The sequence below is a fragment of the Rhinolophus ferrumequinum genome, chromosome 2, assembly GCF_004115265.2.
Source record: "Rhinolophus ferrumequinum isolate MPI-CBG mRhiFer1 chromosome 2, mRhiFer1_v1.p, whole genome shotgun sequence".
Classification (NCBI taxonomy): domain Eukaryota; kingdom Metazoa; phylum Chordata; class Mammalia; order Chiroptera; family Rhinolophidae; genus Rhinolophus; species Rhinolophus ferrumequinum.
The window spans coordinates 59900149-59914152 of NC_046285.1; the positions used below are offsets into that span (position 1 = coordinate 59900149).

At 42.5% G+C, this 14004-nt stretch overlaps 1 protein-coding gene across 8 annotated transcripts in view; it reads right to left on the reverse strand.

Annotated features, from left to right (window-relative positions):
* Positions 1-109: 109 nt before the first annotated feature.
* MAP3K13 (mitogen-activated protein kinase kinase kinase 13) overlaps positions 110-14004 on the reverse strand; it is a 140082-nt gene continuing 126187 nt past the window's right edge. For all 8 annotated transcript variants that reach the window (XM_033126513.1, XM_033126536.1, XM_033126551.1 and 5 more), the window contains 5 exons: positions 13797-13934; positions 8859-9615; positions 6185-6255; positions 3506-3803; positions 110-2703 (listed from right to left, as the gene is read on the reverse strand). In XM_033126513.1, the coding sequence (XP_032982404.1) occupies positions 2602-2703; positions 3506-3803; positions 6185-6255; positions 8859-9615; positions 13797-13934 (1366 nt within the window). In that variant the 3' untranslated portion in view covers positions 110-2601. The remainder of the gene's footprint in view (positions 2704-3505; positions 3804-6184; positions 6256-8858; positions 9616-13796; positions 13935-14004) is intronic.

Here is a 14004-nt window from a genome sequence, read left to right on the forward strand (position 1 = left end):
ATTTATACACTAAAGTTCTAAAATATCTAAATTTCAAGTAGGCCATACTGGATCATTTTCAACTTTCTGAGTTGATTTTATATATATATATTTTTTTTCCCCCCCCTTTTTTTTTTTTTTTTAGTTTACCTGCTACTCCCAACTAGGAGAAAACAGATTGTTTTTGTGGGATCTGGCAGGAACGAGATTACAAACTATGCTACCAATTCTTGAAACTATCTAACCCACAGATTCCATGCAGAAACTCTCTAGGTCCATTCCTCTTAGGGCATTAAACAATTCTCTTTTTGCTTCTAATGTAGTCTCATGATTTTATTTCTTAAGAAACTTGAGAAAGTTTACAGCTTTGAACTGTTTGTCCATCCACTCAGTCAACCTGCCCACCCAGGAGCTTTCATGATCAAGTCAAAATCACAATGTATGCGTTGGGCTCCAGGGCAGAAAACGCATCGTCAGATGATTGTTGTTGTTCACAGAAAATGAGGGAATGCACCTAAGATGAATACTGGAGAGCTCCCAAATGGCAGTTCCATTTTCATTCCTTCATAAAAATCATAAAAATTTGTAATAATTCATGGTTATCAATAAACACAATCATTGTGCTATACCGTAAACCACACTTTCTGATCGACAGAAAATGAGAATGATAATAATTATTATAAAATAAAATAACAATGATAATAATGCCATAACTTAAGATCTTTCATGTAGTCCAGCTACAGAATTTATACAAAATGGAATAATTTAATGGAAACAATACTGCTCTCTGTATAAGTTAAACATTTTTCTTCATCCTACCTAAGAGCTATAAATTATAGATACTAAATTTTAAATCAATATCTCAACATAAATTGTAAACAAATGGAGGGATCAAACAAGCAAAAGGGACTGCTCTAAATTCCCTCCAGCCTTTCCTTTTTGGCCGATGCAATCAGTGAAACCTAGAGGAGGGTGACGTTTTTATCTGCACTGGAAATAGTTTACTACATGTTTGTGTAAGTCTTTCCTAGTGTCCAATGTAATGAATTATCAAAGAGTCTAGCCATCTACCTTCTTCAGGTCTTGAGCCTAGAGAGGTTGTTTGATAGTAACCTATCTTGGAGACAGAGATAGGAATGAGGCCAACATCTGTTTTTATATAAAATTCTAGATAAAAGTTTCCTTATAGCCGAGGCACCATGAATTACCCTGGGATGCTCCCCAGAACCCGAGACCCTGGAGGCAGGAGACCTCAGGCCTTGGACAATGTAAAACCTTCCCAATTGCTGCTCAGCATCAGCTATTCTTTTCACAAATTTCCAAATCGAATTATTCAAAACTGCAGCGATCCAAAGTGAAGTAAAATACATTTTACAAATAGCATTTAACAAAAGTGGGAGAGGGGGGTGCCTTTTGCAAGTTACTTATTTTGCCTTTTTTCTGATAGTGGTAGCCAGATACTAAAGCTTCCAGGATAGAATGAGTTAATGAATCAACACAGGATGGCTTGGGATTGGACATTGGACAGACTCACACACGTCCTAGCTGCCTTCAGAGTCTGTTCTCCTGTTTGAACCAATATGACTCTAGTAGACAAGCAACCTGGTTCCAGAGAGGGGTGATCCCATCTTCTCCATGTAGCTGAACTAAGATATTCTGACAATATATTTTTACAAATTCCATATTTGCTTTTCTAACACTGTTGCCAATTTCCTTTTTCTCTTATTTTTCTCTCCTCCTCAGCTCCCCCCACCCCCTTTTCCTAAGGAAACTGGTCCACAAGTGGAAATGAAATGGGCTATAGGAAAATGGCACATTGGTCAAGGTAACACATTTGTCAAGGTCATGACAATAACAGCATTAAAATGGGAAATATTTATCAATATTTGTTTGACTCTATCTGTAAGTCTCACTACCAAATGCTGCTTAAAATTTGAAAAAAATGAAACCAGCTCCTACATATAGTTTTCTTTTTCCTCCTAGAGGAAGCACATGCCCTCAAAGACCTTGTCATCAAATGTTTCTAGGTCATTTCCATCACCCATCTGGACAAGCTGGTTGAATTTAATGCAGTCTGTTCACAGGTTACCTGGAATTGCTTTTTTTTTTTCTGTTCTTTGTTTTCTAATAAAACGTTCAACATGTCTTGCTCTGGCTCTTCTTCAGTCACTTATGGAAAAAAGAACTGGTCCCCTGTTCAAATTCCCAAGAATGTTGCTCCTATATTCCACTTCTTTTTTTCTTACTTTTTCTTTCTCTTTTTTTCAAGAAATTATTGTGTCTCTTTATATATCACATATAGTTCACTCTTTACAGTACAAAGTGTTAAAATGTCAAACAAAAATAAATATCAATGTTACAGTAGCTAGAATATCCAGTAAAATAGATCCCTGCCATTCTTGATTGAAATGTTCAGTGAGACTTAATTTCATTTGGATATTTTTTCCAGAGATTTGCAAAGTCTCATGGTCCTGTTATTGCAGCTCATTTCTAGGGGTAAGAAAGACGGGACAGCTCTCTTCCCAGACAAAAATAGCGGGGAGAGAGTGGGAAGAGTCTGGGAGTGGGATGGGTTTGAAATGCCGGTATAGTCAGGAGATCCTCAGGAAGGGTCTTCTCTCATTACCAAGTAGCAGAGCTGTAGTGTTTATTGGTCCTAACTGTGGCATCAGAACACTCCCCATCTGAAGAGTCACAGTCCGATTCTTCAAACTGCATAGGATTCTGCAAAGTCAAGACAAAATAAAACCTTCATTCATTTCTTCCATCACTCAGTAAACATATATGAACACGTCCCACATGCAGGCACTGTGCTGGCTTGGTGGGTAAGGGGGTGACAAAGACAGATGAGACCAGGTCCTGTCCTTGTGGGGCTTATGGAAAAAGAAGACATAAAGATAATGATGACAATTCTAACAGTATCACCGCTTATATAATGTTTCTATGTCCCCGGTCCTGCTGTAAGTGCTTTATATCTATTAATCCATTTAATCCTGACAACGACCCTATCAGATGGATGCTGTTATCATATCTATTTTACAGATAAGAAAACTGATCTACAGAGAGGTTAAGTGGCTTCCCCGACATTACACAGTAAGTGGAAAAGCTGGGCTTTGCATCTAGGTGGTCAGATTCCAGGGCACACAATTTTAATCCTTATGCCATCCTGCCTTAAAAAGATGAACTAGTGTTACGTGTGCTGTGATAGCATCATCCAGAGGATCGTGGGGACATGGAAGAGGGAGGCTCATACCCTTAACCAGGTTGGGAGATGGGCTCAGGAGGAGGTGATGTTAATCTTGGAATGAACGGTTCCTGACTAGTTCAAAGTTTGTGCCTCATTTGGGAGAACTAGACTCATTTTGGGGAGCTCTGTTGATTTTTGTCCTTCTGCTTACTTCATGGAGGCAGTTGCTGTATCTCATATACTAAGTGATCATTATAAAGGCCCTAGGAACCTGACCATGTTGTAAGCCAAGAGTTACAGAAGGGAGCCCTGATGAGTGGAGACAGGAGAGGCACCCACCTCGTAGCCACGCTCCTCTGCACACAGCTTGCCCAGGGACATCTGCGTCTTCACGCGGCGCACAGCACACTCCTTGTCAGAGAGCCCATCTGAATGCGACGATATCTCAATGGGGATCTCCGGTGTCTGGGACAGCAGGTCATCTAGCTTCTCTGCCAGGCGGTCTTCAAGTTTATCCGCTAACTCATCAGGACTGTTTGAGTGGTCACTGGTATTTCCCTCCTCTCCATCAGATACAGAGAAATTCTCGGAGCTAAAGGTGGAATATGACTGGCAGCTGCTGATGCAGCGATGGGGTCTAGAACCACAAAGAACCAGAGGGACTCAGTCACAGGAACAACCACTTTTCTTACCTCGTCTGTCAATCACAGCCTTGGTGAGAGGTCGTCTAGTTTTTTTCCTGCCCTTCAGGGAGATTCAAATCCAGATAGGTTGAAACGATTACTATTTCATTTTAAAGCAACAAAGAGGGACATTTATATGTTTATGGAACCAAACTCCAAAGCTGATGACTCCTGGTCTTGAAAACAAATCAGCTAGTCTCATCATACTGTGTATACCTATGCATGGCATGGAAATGTTCAAATTGAAATTATGCTTCCTATTCGCAGAATCCTAGATCCTCACTGATGAAAGAGACTTCGGAGGTTCTCTGGTCTAACTCATTTCCTAGATCGGAAAACTGGCCCCACAGAAGGGAAGTGACTTGTTCAGTCAGGCCACAATATCAGAAAAGGCAGAGTGGCTCGGGCAGGTCTAGTCCTACCCACTCAGGGTCCTTCTCTACCCTCCACTCCACCCCAGCTGCATTGTCCATTGGGCATGGCAGCCCTGAAAAGCACCTTCATCACCCCTGTCAATCAACACCCCCAACAGAAATGAGCTTGGAAGCAACATTCTCTGTGCAGCTGTGGGCACTGCCCAGCCAGTCAGTAGCTCACTCCCGTTACTATCTGGGTTTAGCTCTGATAAGGCAAAGTTTGGGGGGTGGTGAGAGAAGAATTTGCAAATGTTCCTCATTTCTTTCCCACTGTTTACAAGTAGCCTAATACATAAGAATGCTGTTAGCTCATACTTGTTTAAAAACAAAACAAATAATAAGAAAGACTGCTTTTTCCTTTGTCATTGTCTGATCTTTCTGTATTTTGTCATACAAAGTGATTTTGATGGTGTATGATCTCAGCCTGGCTGATGCCCAGGCCAGGGGGTGGGCTGGGGTGTGGGGGGTAAATGACACATGAAAAGAGCCCATGTAGGAAAGGGAAGTGAAAGTTAGATTCACAACTTCTCAAGGCTGGTAATCCAGGAGGGAGACAGGGAGAAGAATGTTATAATATGAAAAGAAAAACCATGCAGTCAAAACGTAAATGTAATTTGCATCATAGCAGAAAAGCTGGGAAGCCATTAGGTGGGCTGAGTTCATGGTGTGTTGTCGTAGGAACAAAAGCGGGAAGTAACATCATTGTGATGCCAGCGAAATGAGTTCAGAGAATGAAAAGACATTTTGCTCAGGCTCAGTCTCACCGCATAGGAGAAAACAGTCCAAGGAGACAGTAAGACAGCAGTAGTGACATGGCAGGAATAGCTCAGGGAATAAGAACAGATTTCAATTTTGTGCACAGAGTGAGGACCCAGAATACAATTTATCAAAGGAGTAGGAGTCCCTTGGTTTGCAGGAAATTCCTGTTTCTGGGCAGGTATACAAACCTTCCAGGGATTCTTAGAGCTTTTCTCTTCAAGAATGAAACGCCTATTAGCAGAATGAAAAGTCTCCCAGGAAGAAAACTGCATTCCCTACTCCTACATAGGAACAGCTTATTTTAGAAATAGGGGTGTGTGGTCCTTTTTCAATCCTACAAGCAAAATTATTATCCATGTCTAAGCAAGAAGCTCTTTCTAAGGCTGGGTTAAAGGAGGACTCAATTCATCGAATTATAGTTAATTTGAAGCATAAAATCCCAGGAATGGACAGTACTATTGACTGAACTGTGTATTCCCCCAAATTCATATGTTGAAGCCCTAACCTCCAATCTGATTGAATCTGGAGACAGAGTCCTTAGGAGATAATTAGGGTTAAATGAGGTCATAAGGGTGGGGCCCTAATCTGATAGAACTGTGGCCTTATAAGAGGAGGGAGGTCTTTCTCTCTCTTTCTCTCCCCCTCAACCGCCACCCCCCAACCACGTGAGGACACAGTAAGAAGGCTGTAGTCTGCAAGCCAGAGTAAGAGTTCTCACCAGGAACCTTGATCTTGGACTTCCCAGCCTCTAGAACTGTGAGAAATAAATTTCCATTGTTTAAGCCACTCAGCCTGGTATTTTGTTATGGCAGCCCAAACAGACTCAAACAGGGAGGTACGCTAGAAACCAATAAAATTATCCATAAAATACATGGCCATCCCTCATAAACTGCCCACTATATTCTCAGTTGTAACCTTGACTCTATATTTATGCTCCTCATCTTGAAGTTCCTATGAAATGAATTCTGATGAACTGGGATTTGTGGTGTGCATAGCCAGTTGCTGAAACGTGTCAATGGGGAACCATGAACACAGTGAGTTCAAATTTCCCTACAAAGTGCCTATTAGAAACTCACCTACAACGGAACAGGAAGTGGGGCAAACTCAGGGTTTTCCCCGTTTACACACTGAAAGCAATCACATGTGTTTGGTGGTTTTACCTTGGTCTTCGTGGAAATTCAACTTCACTATCTACTTCTCCTTCTTCCTCTTCTGAGGAGTCATCTCCACTCTGAGGAAAACAAGGAAAATATTTCTCTCTCTCTCTCTCTCACTCTCTCTCTCCCTCTCCCCACCCCCCTTGTGTGTGTGTGCTCACACACACACAGTCCTTGTATAGATTTTATTATAATCAAAAGGCACTGAGTAGTACTTGCTGAGTGTTATCTTTAAACATACATATCTTCACTCAATCATTCAACAACTTTTCCTGGATGTCCATGTGACAGGCCCTGCACTAGATGCCGATAGAGTAAAATGTTATCTTTGCCCTCAGGGAGGTGAAGCCTCCATGAAAATATCCAGAGGTGAGTGATAGAGAGTGGCAACTGGAGAAGAGGTCTTGGATTTTTGGGGCGGTCTCTCGTAATTATTGTCACTAGTGGTTCCAGGCTCTGTCAGAGAGACTCCACCAAGAAATGATCTTTCAGAGGCCAGCAATTACTTTTTCCCTTTTAGGTACCATTCACTTTTCCACTAATATTATTGTTATTATGCTTGTATCATCTCTACTACTAAGACATACATCGTTTGAGGGTCAGACCCTATCTTTTTGTACTGTATTCCTCACTCCACCATTAATACAATGTTGCATACAAAATAGGTGCTTAGTACATCATTGAGTCACATGTTGGCAGGAGAAGGGACATCTGAGGTCTCGTGACCACCAGAGCTTTGGGTAAGTGTCCTGTCTGAGAAGATGCTCTTCCCTTACAGGGAAGATTCCATCTCTTTTCAGAGGCACAGAAACAGTCACACTAAGATCAAGTGTCCTTAACCACGGCGTCACGATGCACTGGATTACTACAATCTCTTGTGAGGTGGGTAACTGGGTCCAAGTAATTGTACCAAAGATTGAGGGTAATTTACTTTGACAGTCAGTTCTAAAATACTGTCACTCTTACCCATCTGCATTCTGATGTGCTTTCTGAGTAGGAATGACAGGGATGGAGTTATCCTGAATGCTGAGATGAGCAGGAGTAACCGTGGGAGTGTATCTCGGTAGAGAGAAGTGGAATTGCTCTGTAAGAATGTGGTTCTAATGAGACCAAATGTGTAAGGTGCATGTTCTGTAACCTGCAGACCCACTGATGGCATCAAAATGGCATCAGCATAGTCCAAAGATACACATTACTTGGGAGGGGACTGGGGACTGGGTGATTGCTAAAGGTTGCAGGGTTTCTTTTTGGGGTGATACAAATATTCTAAAATTAGTCGTGATGATTGTACAACTCTGAATAAAAAGAACTGAGTTGTAGACTTTAAATGGGAGAACTGTATGGTATGTGAATTATATCTTAGTAAAGCTGTTACCAAAAAAATATATGTGATTGGCCAGAAGGGTGGAGGGAACAGGGGATGGATTTGCCCAAATCCTGAAACACAATTTAATATCTGGGAATGCTTAGTCTGTAGTAACACTGTTAATGTGCAGGAAGAAATACAGTTCTGAGACAGTAGCCCTCAGCTTTAGTTTATTTTCTATTAAATGTCTAGCTGACCAAAACATACTCATTTACATTTTAGACCCTTTCATTCCTTCAACTAAACTCCTGATGAATAATGATGATGATGTGAAACAATATTTAAAATTGAGTGGATATCTTCTGTGTGCTAAATACTTTTCATACATAATCTTATTTCTAACTCATTAGCAAGACGAACTCACATTTTTGGAAGGTTACTATGTGCCAAGCCTTGTTCTAAATGCCTTACATGTATTGACTCATTTAATCCTCACATCAACCAATGAGGCAGGGTCCATTTTATATACTAGGACACCAAGGTTCATAGAGGTGCTAAGTGGAAGAGCCTGGCTTTGAACTCAGGTCTGTCTGACTCCCAAGCTTGTACCCTGAGTCCCAGCTAACACACCCCAGGCAGCCAGTGGGCAAGGACAGTAACAGGTTGCCATCACTGAGACCCGGCTGGGTCATGATGGTTGTTAATCACAGCACTTTTTTCCAAAATACGCTGTGAAGAAAGCTAGTTTCATGGGGGCACCAACATAGAGGGCGCCAAAAAAATGAATACACATTTTAAGAAAGGAAAAAAACTATTAAAATTGTAATAATATATACCGGTAACAAAAGATGAATACAAGTTCTGTGTATACATTTTTTTGGCACCCCCGGTAGCTGTTATTTTCAAAGGGCAGTATGGTCAAATAGGTGAGGGAAACGCTGGATTAAACAAGGTTACTGCATGATTTCTCAAAGCCGGGGACTTGTTGATGTACAGCCGAGGGGACAGAGAATGCTGTTTATAATGGGATCCTTCCTCTTGCATCATCCCTCAGGATTAGGCTAGAGAAGAGGTTTCCAAAGTATTTTGATTACATATTCCTAATATATGGTTATTGGTCTATGTATAAATTATATCCATTTGAATCAGTCCCCTGGTTTGGTAGTTCCCAAAGTGTATTTCCTAGTCCATCACCTCAGCAGTGTGGAAAGAAAGTATTTAAAGTAAAAGAACCTTCTGTTTATGCTTTTGTTATCTCATCCTTTTATAAAATGGACGCTTTTTATGTATGTTTCATACTGCATACAACATGATGGCCTCTGACATTCCATGAAGGCAGTGACATACACTGCTATCACCATTGCCGCCTACCTTTTGGAGGGGCCTTGTTTTTCGAGGTAGCACTGGGGGGGTGATGTGATGAGGGACACCAAGAGATGAGCCGTTGAACTCGTTTTCTTCCATTTTCTCAGACCCTTGGGCATTTTCTGAGAGGAGATTGTGTGCTGGTGACTTGAAAAGGTCGGGGCTCCTCCCCGCTGGCTCAGCAGAGGAACCGTCTAAGGACCCACACTGTTCTGGCCTGCACTGGCGGCAGGGGTCATAAGGGTCAGCCTGACAACAGCCCCAGGGGCCAGTCTGGCCCTTGTCAAGCTCAGAACTTCTCCAGCAATCTGCTGCCATGGCTGTGGAGATGAGGTCAGGGCTAGAGTCAGGCATCTGTCTTTGAGCATGGTTGCTGAGTGGGCTCCGCAGGGCTGCTGCTGGGCCAAAATACCTCAGGTTGTTGGTGCATGTTGCAATGTCCTGTCCATGCATATTGAGCCTGGGATGGTGACTCTGAGACGTAGCAGGAGGGGGATGCTGGTATTGCTGCTGCAAAGAAGGGTATTGGGATTGTGTTTGGTGTAGAGAAGTGGACTGGGGTGAATTTTCCTGGGCTGGCTGGTTTTTCAGGATTGCTGCAAAGTCACTATGGCTGCCTCTGCTATTCCCTCGGCGGTGGCGTGGTTTGCTCCGATATCGGCTCTTGCTGCTTGAGGTGGACATTTTGGGACTTCCGGACAAAGGGGATGCAGCGGGAGCCACCTCCGTACTGGGGATACCTTCAGATCTCAACAGATCTGGCCTGGGAGAAAAGAACAGGTTTAGTTTTAGACATATGAAAACTCATTCAAGTTTGGGTAAATATATCCCAAGCCTTAAAATGCACATCCCCTTTGAATCAGCAGTCACACCTACAGGAAGGAGTTTATCCAATGGAGATAATGACCTCCACAAAGATGTCACAGTATTGTTTAAAATAGCAAAAAGTTAGAAATAACCTAGATATCCACTTATAAAGGGTGCCCTTTGTTCCTCTGGGATTTTATTCTGTGCCGCAATGGCCAAGGTACTCCCTTTCCTTTAAATTGTAATTCTACTGTTACAGGTTTCTTGATCTCTTCCTCACAATATGAGCTATCAGCTTGGTGCCAATATGCCAAGGCATAGGAATTCTGCTTGCTGACAACTGCAGAAATCTGCTGATGGATCTGGAGAGATCCTACAAGGAATCCAAAGGAAAGAGGTATGGTACCAGAAAAGGAAACCTCAGGTTAGTTAGACAAGAGGCTAAGTTCAGGGAGTTTGGTCTAGACAAGTCTCCTTGAGGGCTGTAACTATGTCGTATCCATCCTTGTATGTGAAGATACTGACAGGCAGTCTTTCTCAGAGTAGGTACTCAATAAATGCCTAAGGAAGGGGGATTTGTCGGGGTAAGGGTAGAGGAGAGGGGAATAGTAGACAGCCCAGGGGGTTGAGTAAAGCCCACAAGAGAAGGGCTTGTGAGGAGTGAGCCTGGCATTGTGCTGTGCTCCTAAAGGCAGGAGGTCCCCTCACAGTCCTGTTTTAAAGGTGCCCCTGGGCCAATCACACAGGTCCTGTGCAGGAGGAAGCCAGTGCCTGAAGGTAAACCCTGTGCACACTGATTCCAAGGCATACAGGTAAATAATACATGAGTTTGAACTGATGAAACGATTCAGAGCAGAGATTCTAGGATACCAGGTAGTATTGCTACTTCCTTTCCACCAGAGAGTTGGCTCGCCCTTCTTTGGGACCAGACACACACATCAGCAGGAGATTTCAGAACTGGAGGGACCAAACTTTGTTTTTTCAAACAACAGAATCCTTTTCTGAAATTAATCATTAGGAGAAGCCCAGTATATAAAACATACAGTGGACCAGTTGGAGAGGGGTGGGAGAGCTGAGGCCCCTCCCTTAGGGCGCCACCTCTTCATCCTCCCCACCCCGAAGCAGTCCCCAGATGCTTCTCTATGCAGGCCCTGGGGTATCCCGGACCTTGCTTGGAAACACAGATCCATTCCTGCCCCCACTCTCTGAGACGAGGACCCCCAAGCTCAGCCAGAGCGACTCATGGTCTCACAGCTTGTGACTGGTAGAATCCAGACCAGAAGACTCTGCTAATTTCCAGTCTTACTTATTGTAGAGTCCGAGTACCGCTTGAAGGGATCTTGTTAAAATAATTGAGTAGATCTGGGATGGGGCCTAAGAGTCTGCATTTCTAACATGCTCTCAGATGTTGCTGGACTGAGGACCAGACTTTGAATATCTAAGGCTTATAGGAAATTAGCTGACATCAGGTAGTAGGAGATGGGTTTTTCTTTTCTTTCAGGAGAAGTCCAGTTATAGGCTTGTCTTAGCACAGAAGTTTCAGGAGTTATTGGTTTATAATAAGGTAGGTACTGCTATCAGTGGCTCCCTGTCTCGGATTCACAGTTGTATGGTCAGCTGGCTAATTTGTGCCCCAGAAGGCTTCTGGATGGAGGAGACCCTGGGGCTTTTGTTGAGGCAAGAGAGCCTTCCAAGGCTCAGTTAGGGCTGTCTACTTACTGAAGACCTTGCTATGGTGGGATCTAAAGGAGAGCTGAGAGGGAAGTGTCCTAAATCCCATGAAGGCTGCTTTTTTTGAAGCTGGCAGTGCAAAAATCCTAGGATAACATTGATACAACAGTTCACAGTTTACAAAGCACTTTGCTGTATATAAAATACTTATTTCCTACTATTACGATATCCATTTTACAGAGAAGGACACTAAGAGATCAGAGAGGTTAGCTGGCTTATGCTGATCACAAAGCAAGTAACTTGTAGAACTTATAACTTGAACCCAAGTCTTTTGACACCAAGGAATAGTTCTTTTCCCATTCCAAGCTTCTCCTTATTATAAGGTATTCAGCCTATCTTATTGGCCTATACTCTCATGTTACAGGCTTAGTGGATCCATAACTGAACTCTCTTTCCTTTTTATTCATTAACGAAACACAAACTGAAACCTAGGCTAAAGGATGGTGGTTGATTTCTCTGATCTCCTCAGAGGTCATTAGACTTCTGACTTGATAATCATTGCACTGTCCACATAATCTGAAACTTAACTTCTTAAAGGGGCAATCAACTGAAAGTACAACACTTCCCAGTTCTACTACCCATCCACGTTGCCTTTCTGGATAAGTTCAGTTAGCTTGTCAACTAAGCATCTGCTGGTGGTGTCAAACTCTTTCCAACATATTTCTCACAGCACAAATAAAAGTAAAATAAAAGTAAACATGAGCTCATATTTTTTAAAAAAGGTACAGTTTTCTCCCGATACTCTTAGTTTTGACTACAGGCAGAATGCAGGGAGGAACCAGCAGGCGAACTCTGGCCCTACTTACGTAGTACACTCAAAGAGACAGGTGTTGGGGTATCCCAAGGGTTTTGCCTGGTGCCATCTGAAAACGATTTCTCAGAACTTTACTAGAGAATGGTCAGGAGTGGTAAGTAAAATCAAAACTGGAATTAATCCATGGAGTTACTAATCGGCAGTTTAGATTTATATTAGTCATGCTATGGTAGAATGACCACCATTCTGAAAGCCTTAAAATACATTTTTGGTTTGCATTTTCTCATTATCTTTATTCTTACCGCATTCCACTCAAGTCTCACTGTTGGGTCCACACCCCAAGTTTAGGGACATTTCTTTCCTTTACATTAATTTAACTAGGACAGAGTCAACTCTCCATTATTTGGGAAGAACGAGGCTCTAGCAAATAAAAACTGGCTGGAAGAGCATTTCTAAGATAAACTAATATAGTATTTTAGATCTGCAGTTAGGAACCTGGTACGTGGAGGGCAGAGTTAGGTTATGAACGAATTTTCTGCTGCTGCACGTCTTCGGCGCCCTTAATCCCCATGATGTTCAAGGGTCAACTATAAGGAAAATGTGTTGTAATTAAGAAAAAGCGCAGTCAAAAACACTGTTTAAAAATCTATTTGAGCACCTATGTGATTTACTTGGTGATTGCACATATTGTCTCATTTTAAACTTCACAAAAGTCCCATGCAGGAGTGGAATGAGGGGAACCATATGGTTAGATATAGGTAATTATCAAAGTCTGTGCTTTCATTTTTGGTGGTGGATTTACAGACACTTGTTACATTATTAAAAAGAACTAACTAAATGAATAAATAAAAGTGGGACACGCGTTGACCAATGTTGCATAAATCAAGAATTATGATTAACCAGCCCGGTGGCTCAGGCGGTTAGAGCTCCATGCTCCTAACTCCGAAGGCTGCCGGTTCGATTCCCACATGGGCCAGTGGGTTTTCAGTTCAATTCCTCGAGTCCCACAAGGGATGGTGGGTTGTCTCCCCTGCAACTAGCAATGGCAACTGGACCTGGAGCTGAGCTGCGCCCTCCACAACTAAGGCTGAAAGGACAACAACTTGAAGCTGAATGGCACCCTCCACAACTAAGATTGATAAGACAACAACTTGATTTGGAAAAAAGGCCTGGAAGTACACACTGTTCCCCAATAAAGTCCTGTTCCCTTCCCCAATAAAATCTTTAAAAAAAAAAAGAATTATGATTAACCTAATTCTGTGCATTAGGGGTCAAAAAAAGAAAAAGAAACCTCATGTGCTATAATAAATTATTTTTACTCCTGCGGTTGAAAGAGGGCAGGTGACATGGCCTAAATCACACAGCTTATAATAGGCAGAGCTGAAATTTGAATCCAGGTCTGTCTGGCCCCAGTTTATTTCTCTTTTCATTATTCCATGCTAACATAAGAAGTAGCTATGCCTCAGATAGTAGAAACTGGATTCCTAGAGTCCATGACACATTTTTCCTCACCTTCCTACGTTTTATCTACAGGCAAGTGTGCTAATGATGAGGTAGAGTGGCCACACCCGTCATGATCTGACAATGCATGTTGAGGGGGGTATTTTCCCATTTATCTGAATATCAGATCAGCACCAGTGTCTCAAACTCACCGTTTGGTCTGCATCCCAGGTTTGTGAGGCACCCCTTTCCTTTTCATGAGCTTCTCCATGGCATTGGGATGGATTATTGGACGGACAGGGTGTCGTTTGTAGGTCCCAGGGTACTTCTTTTCCACTGCTTGCTCACGCCTGCAGAATGAAAGAAAAAGAGCAGACAGAGGAGATAGCCGAATGTTTTCACAGGCTAATTCTACCCACA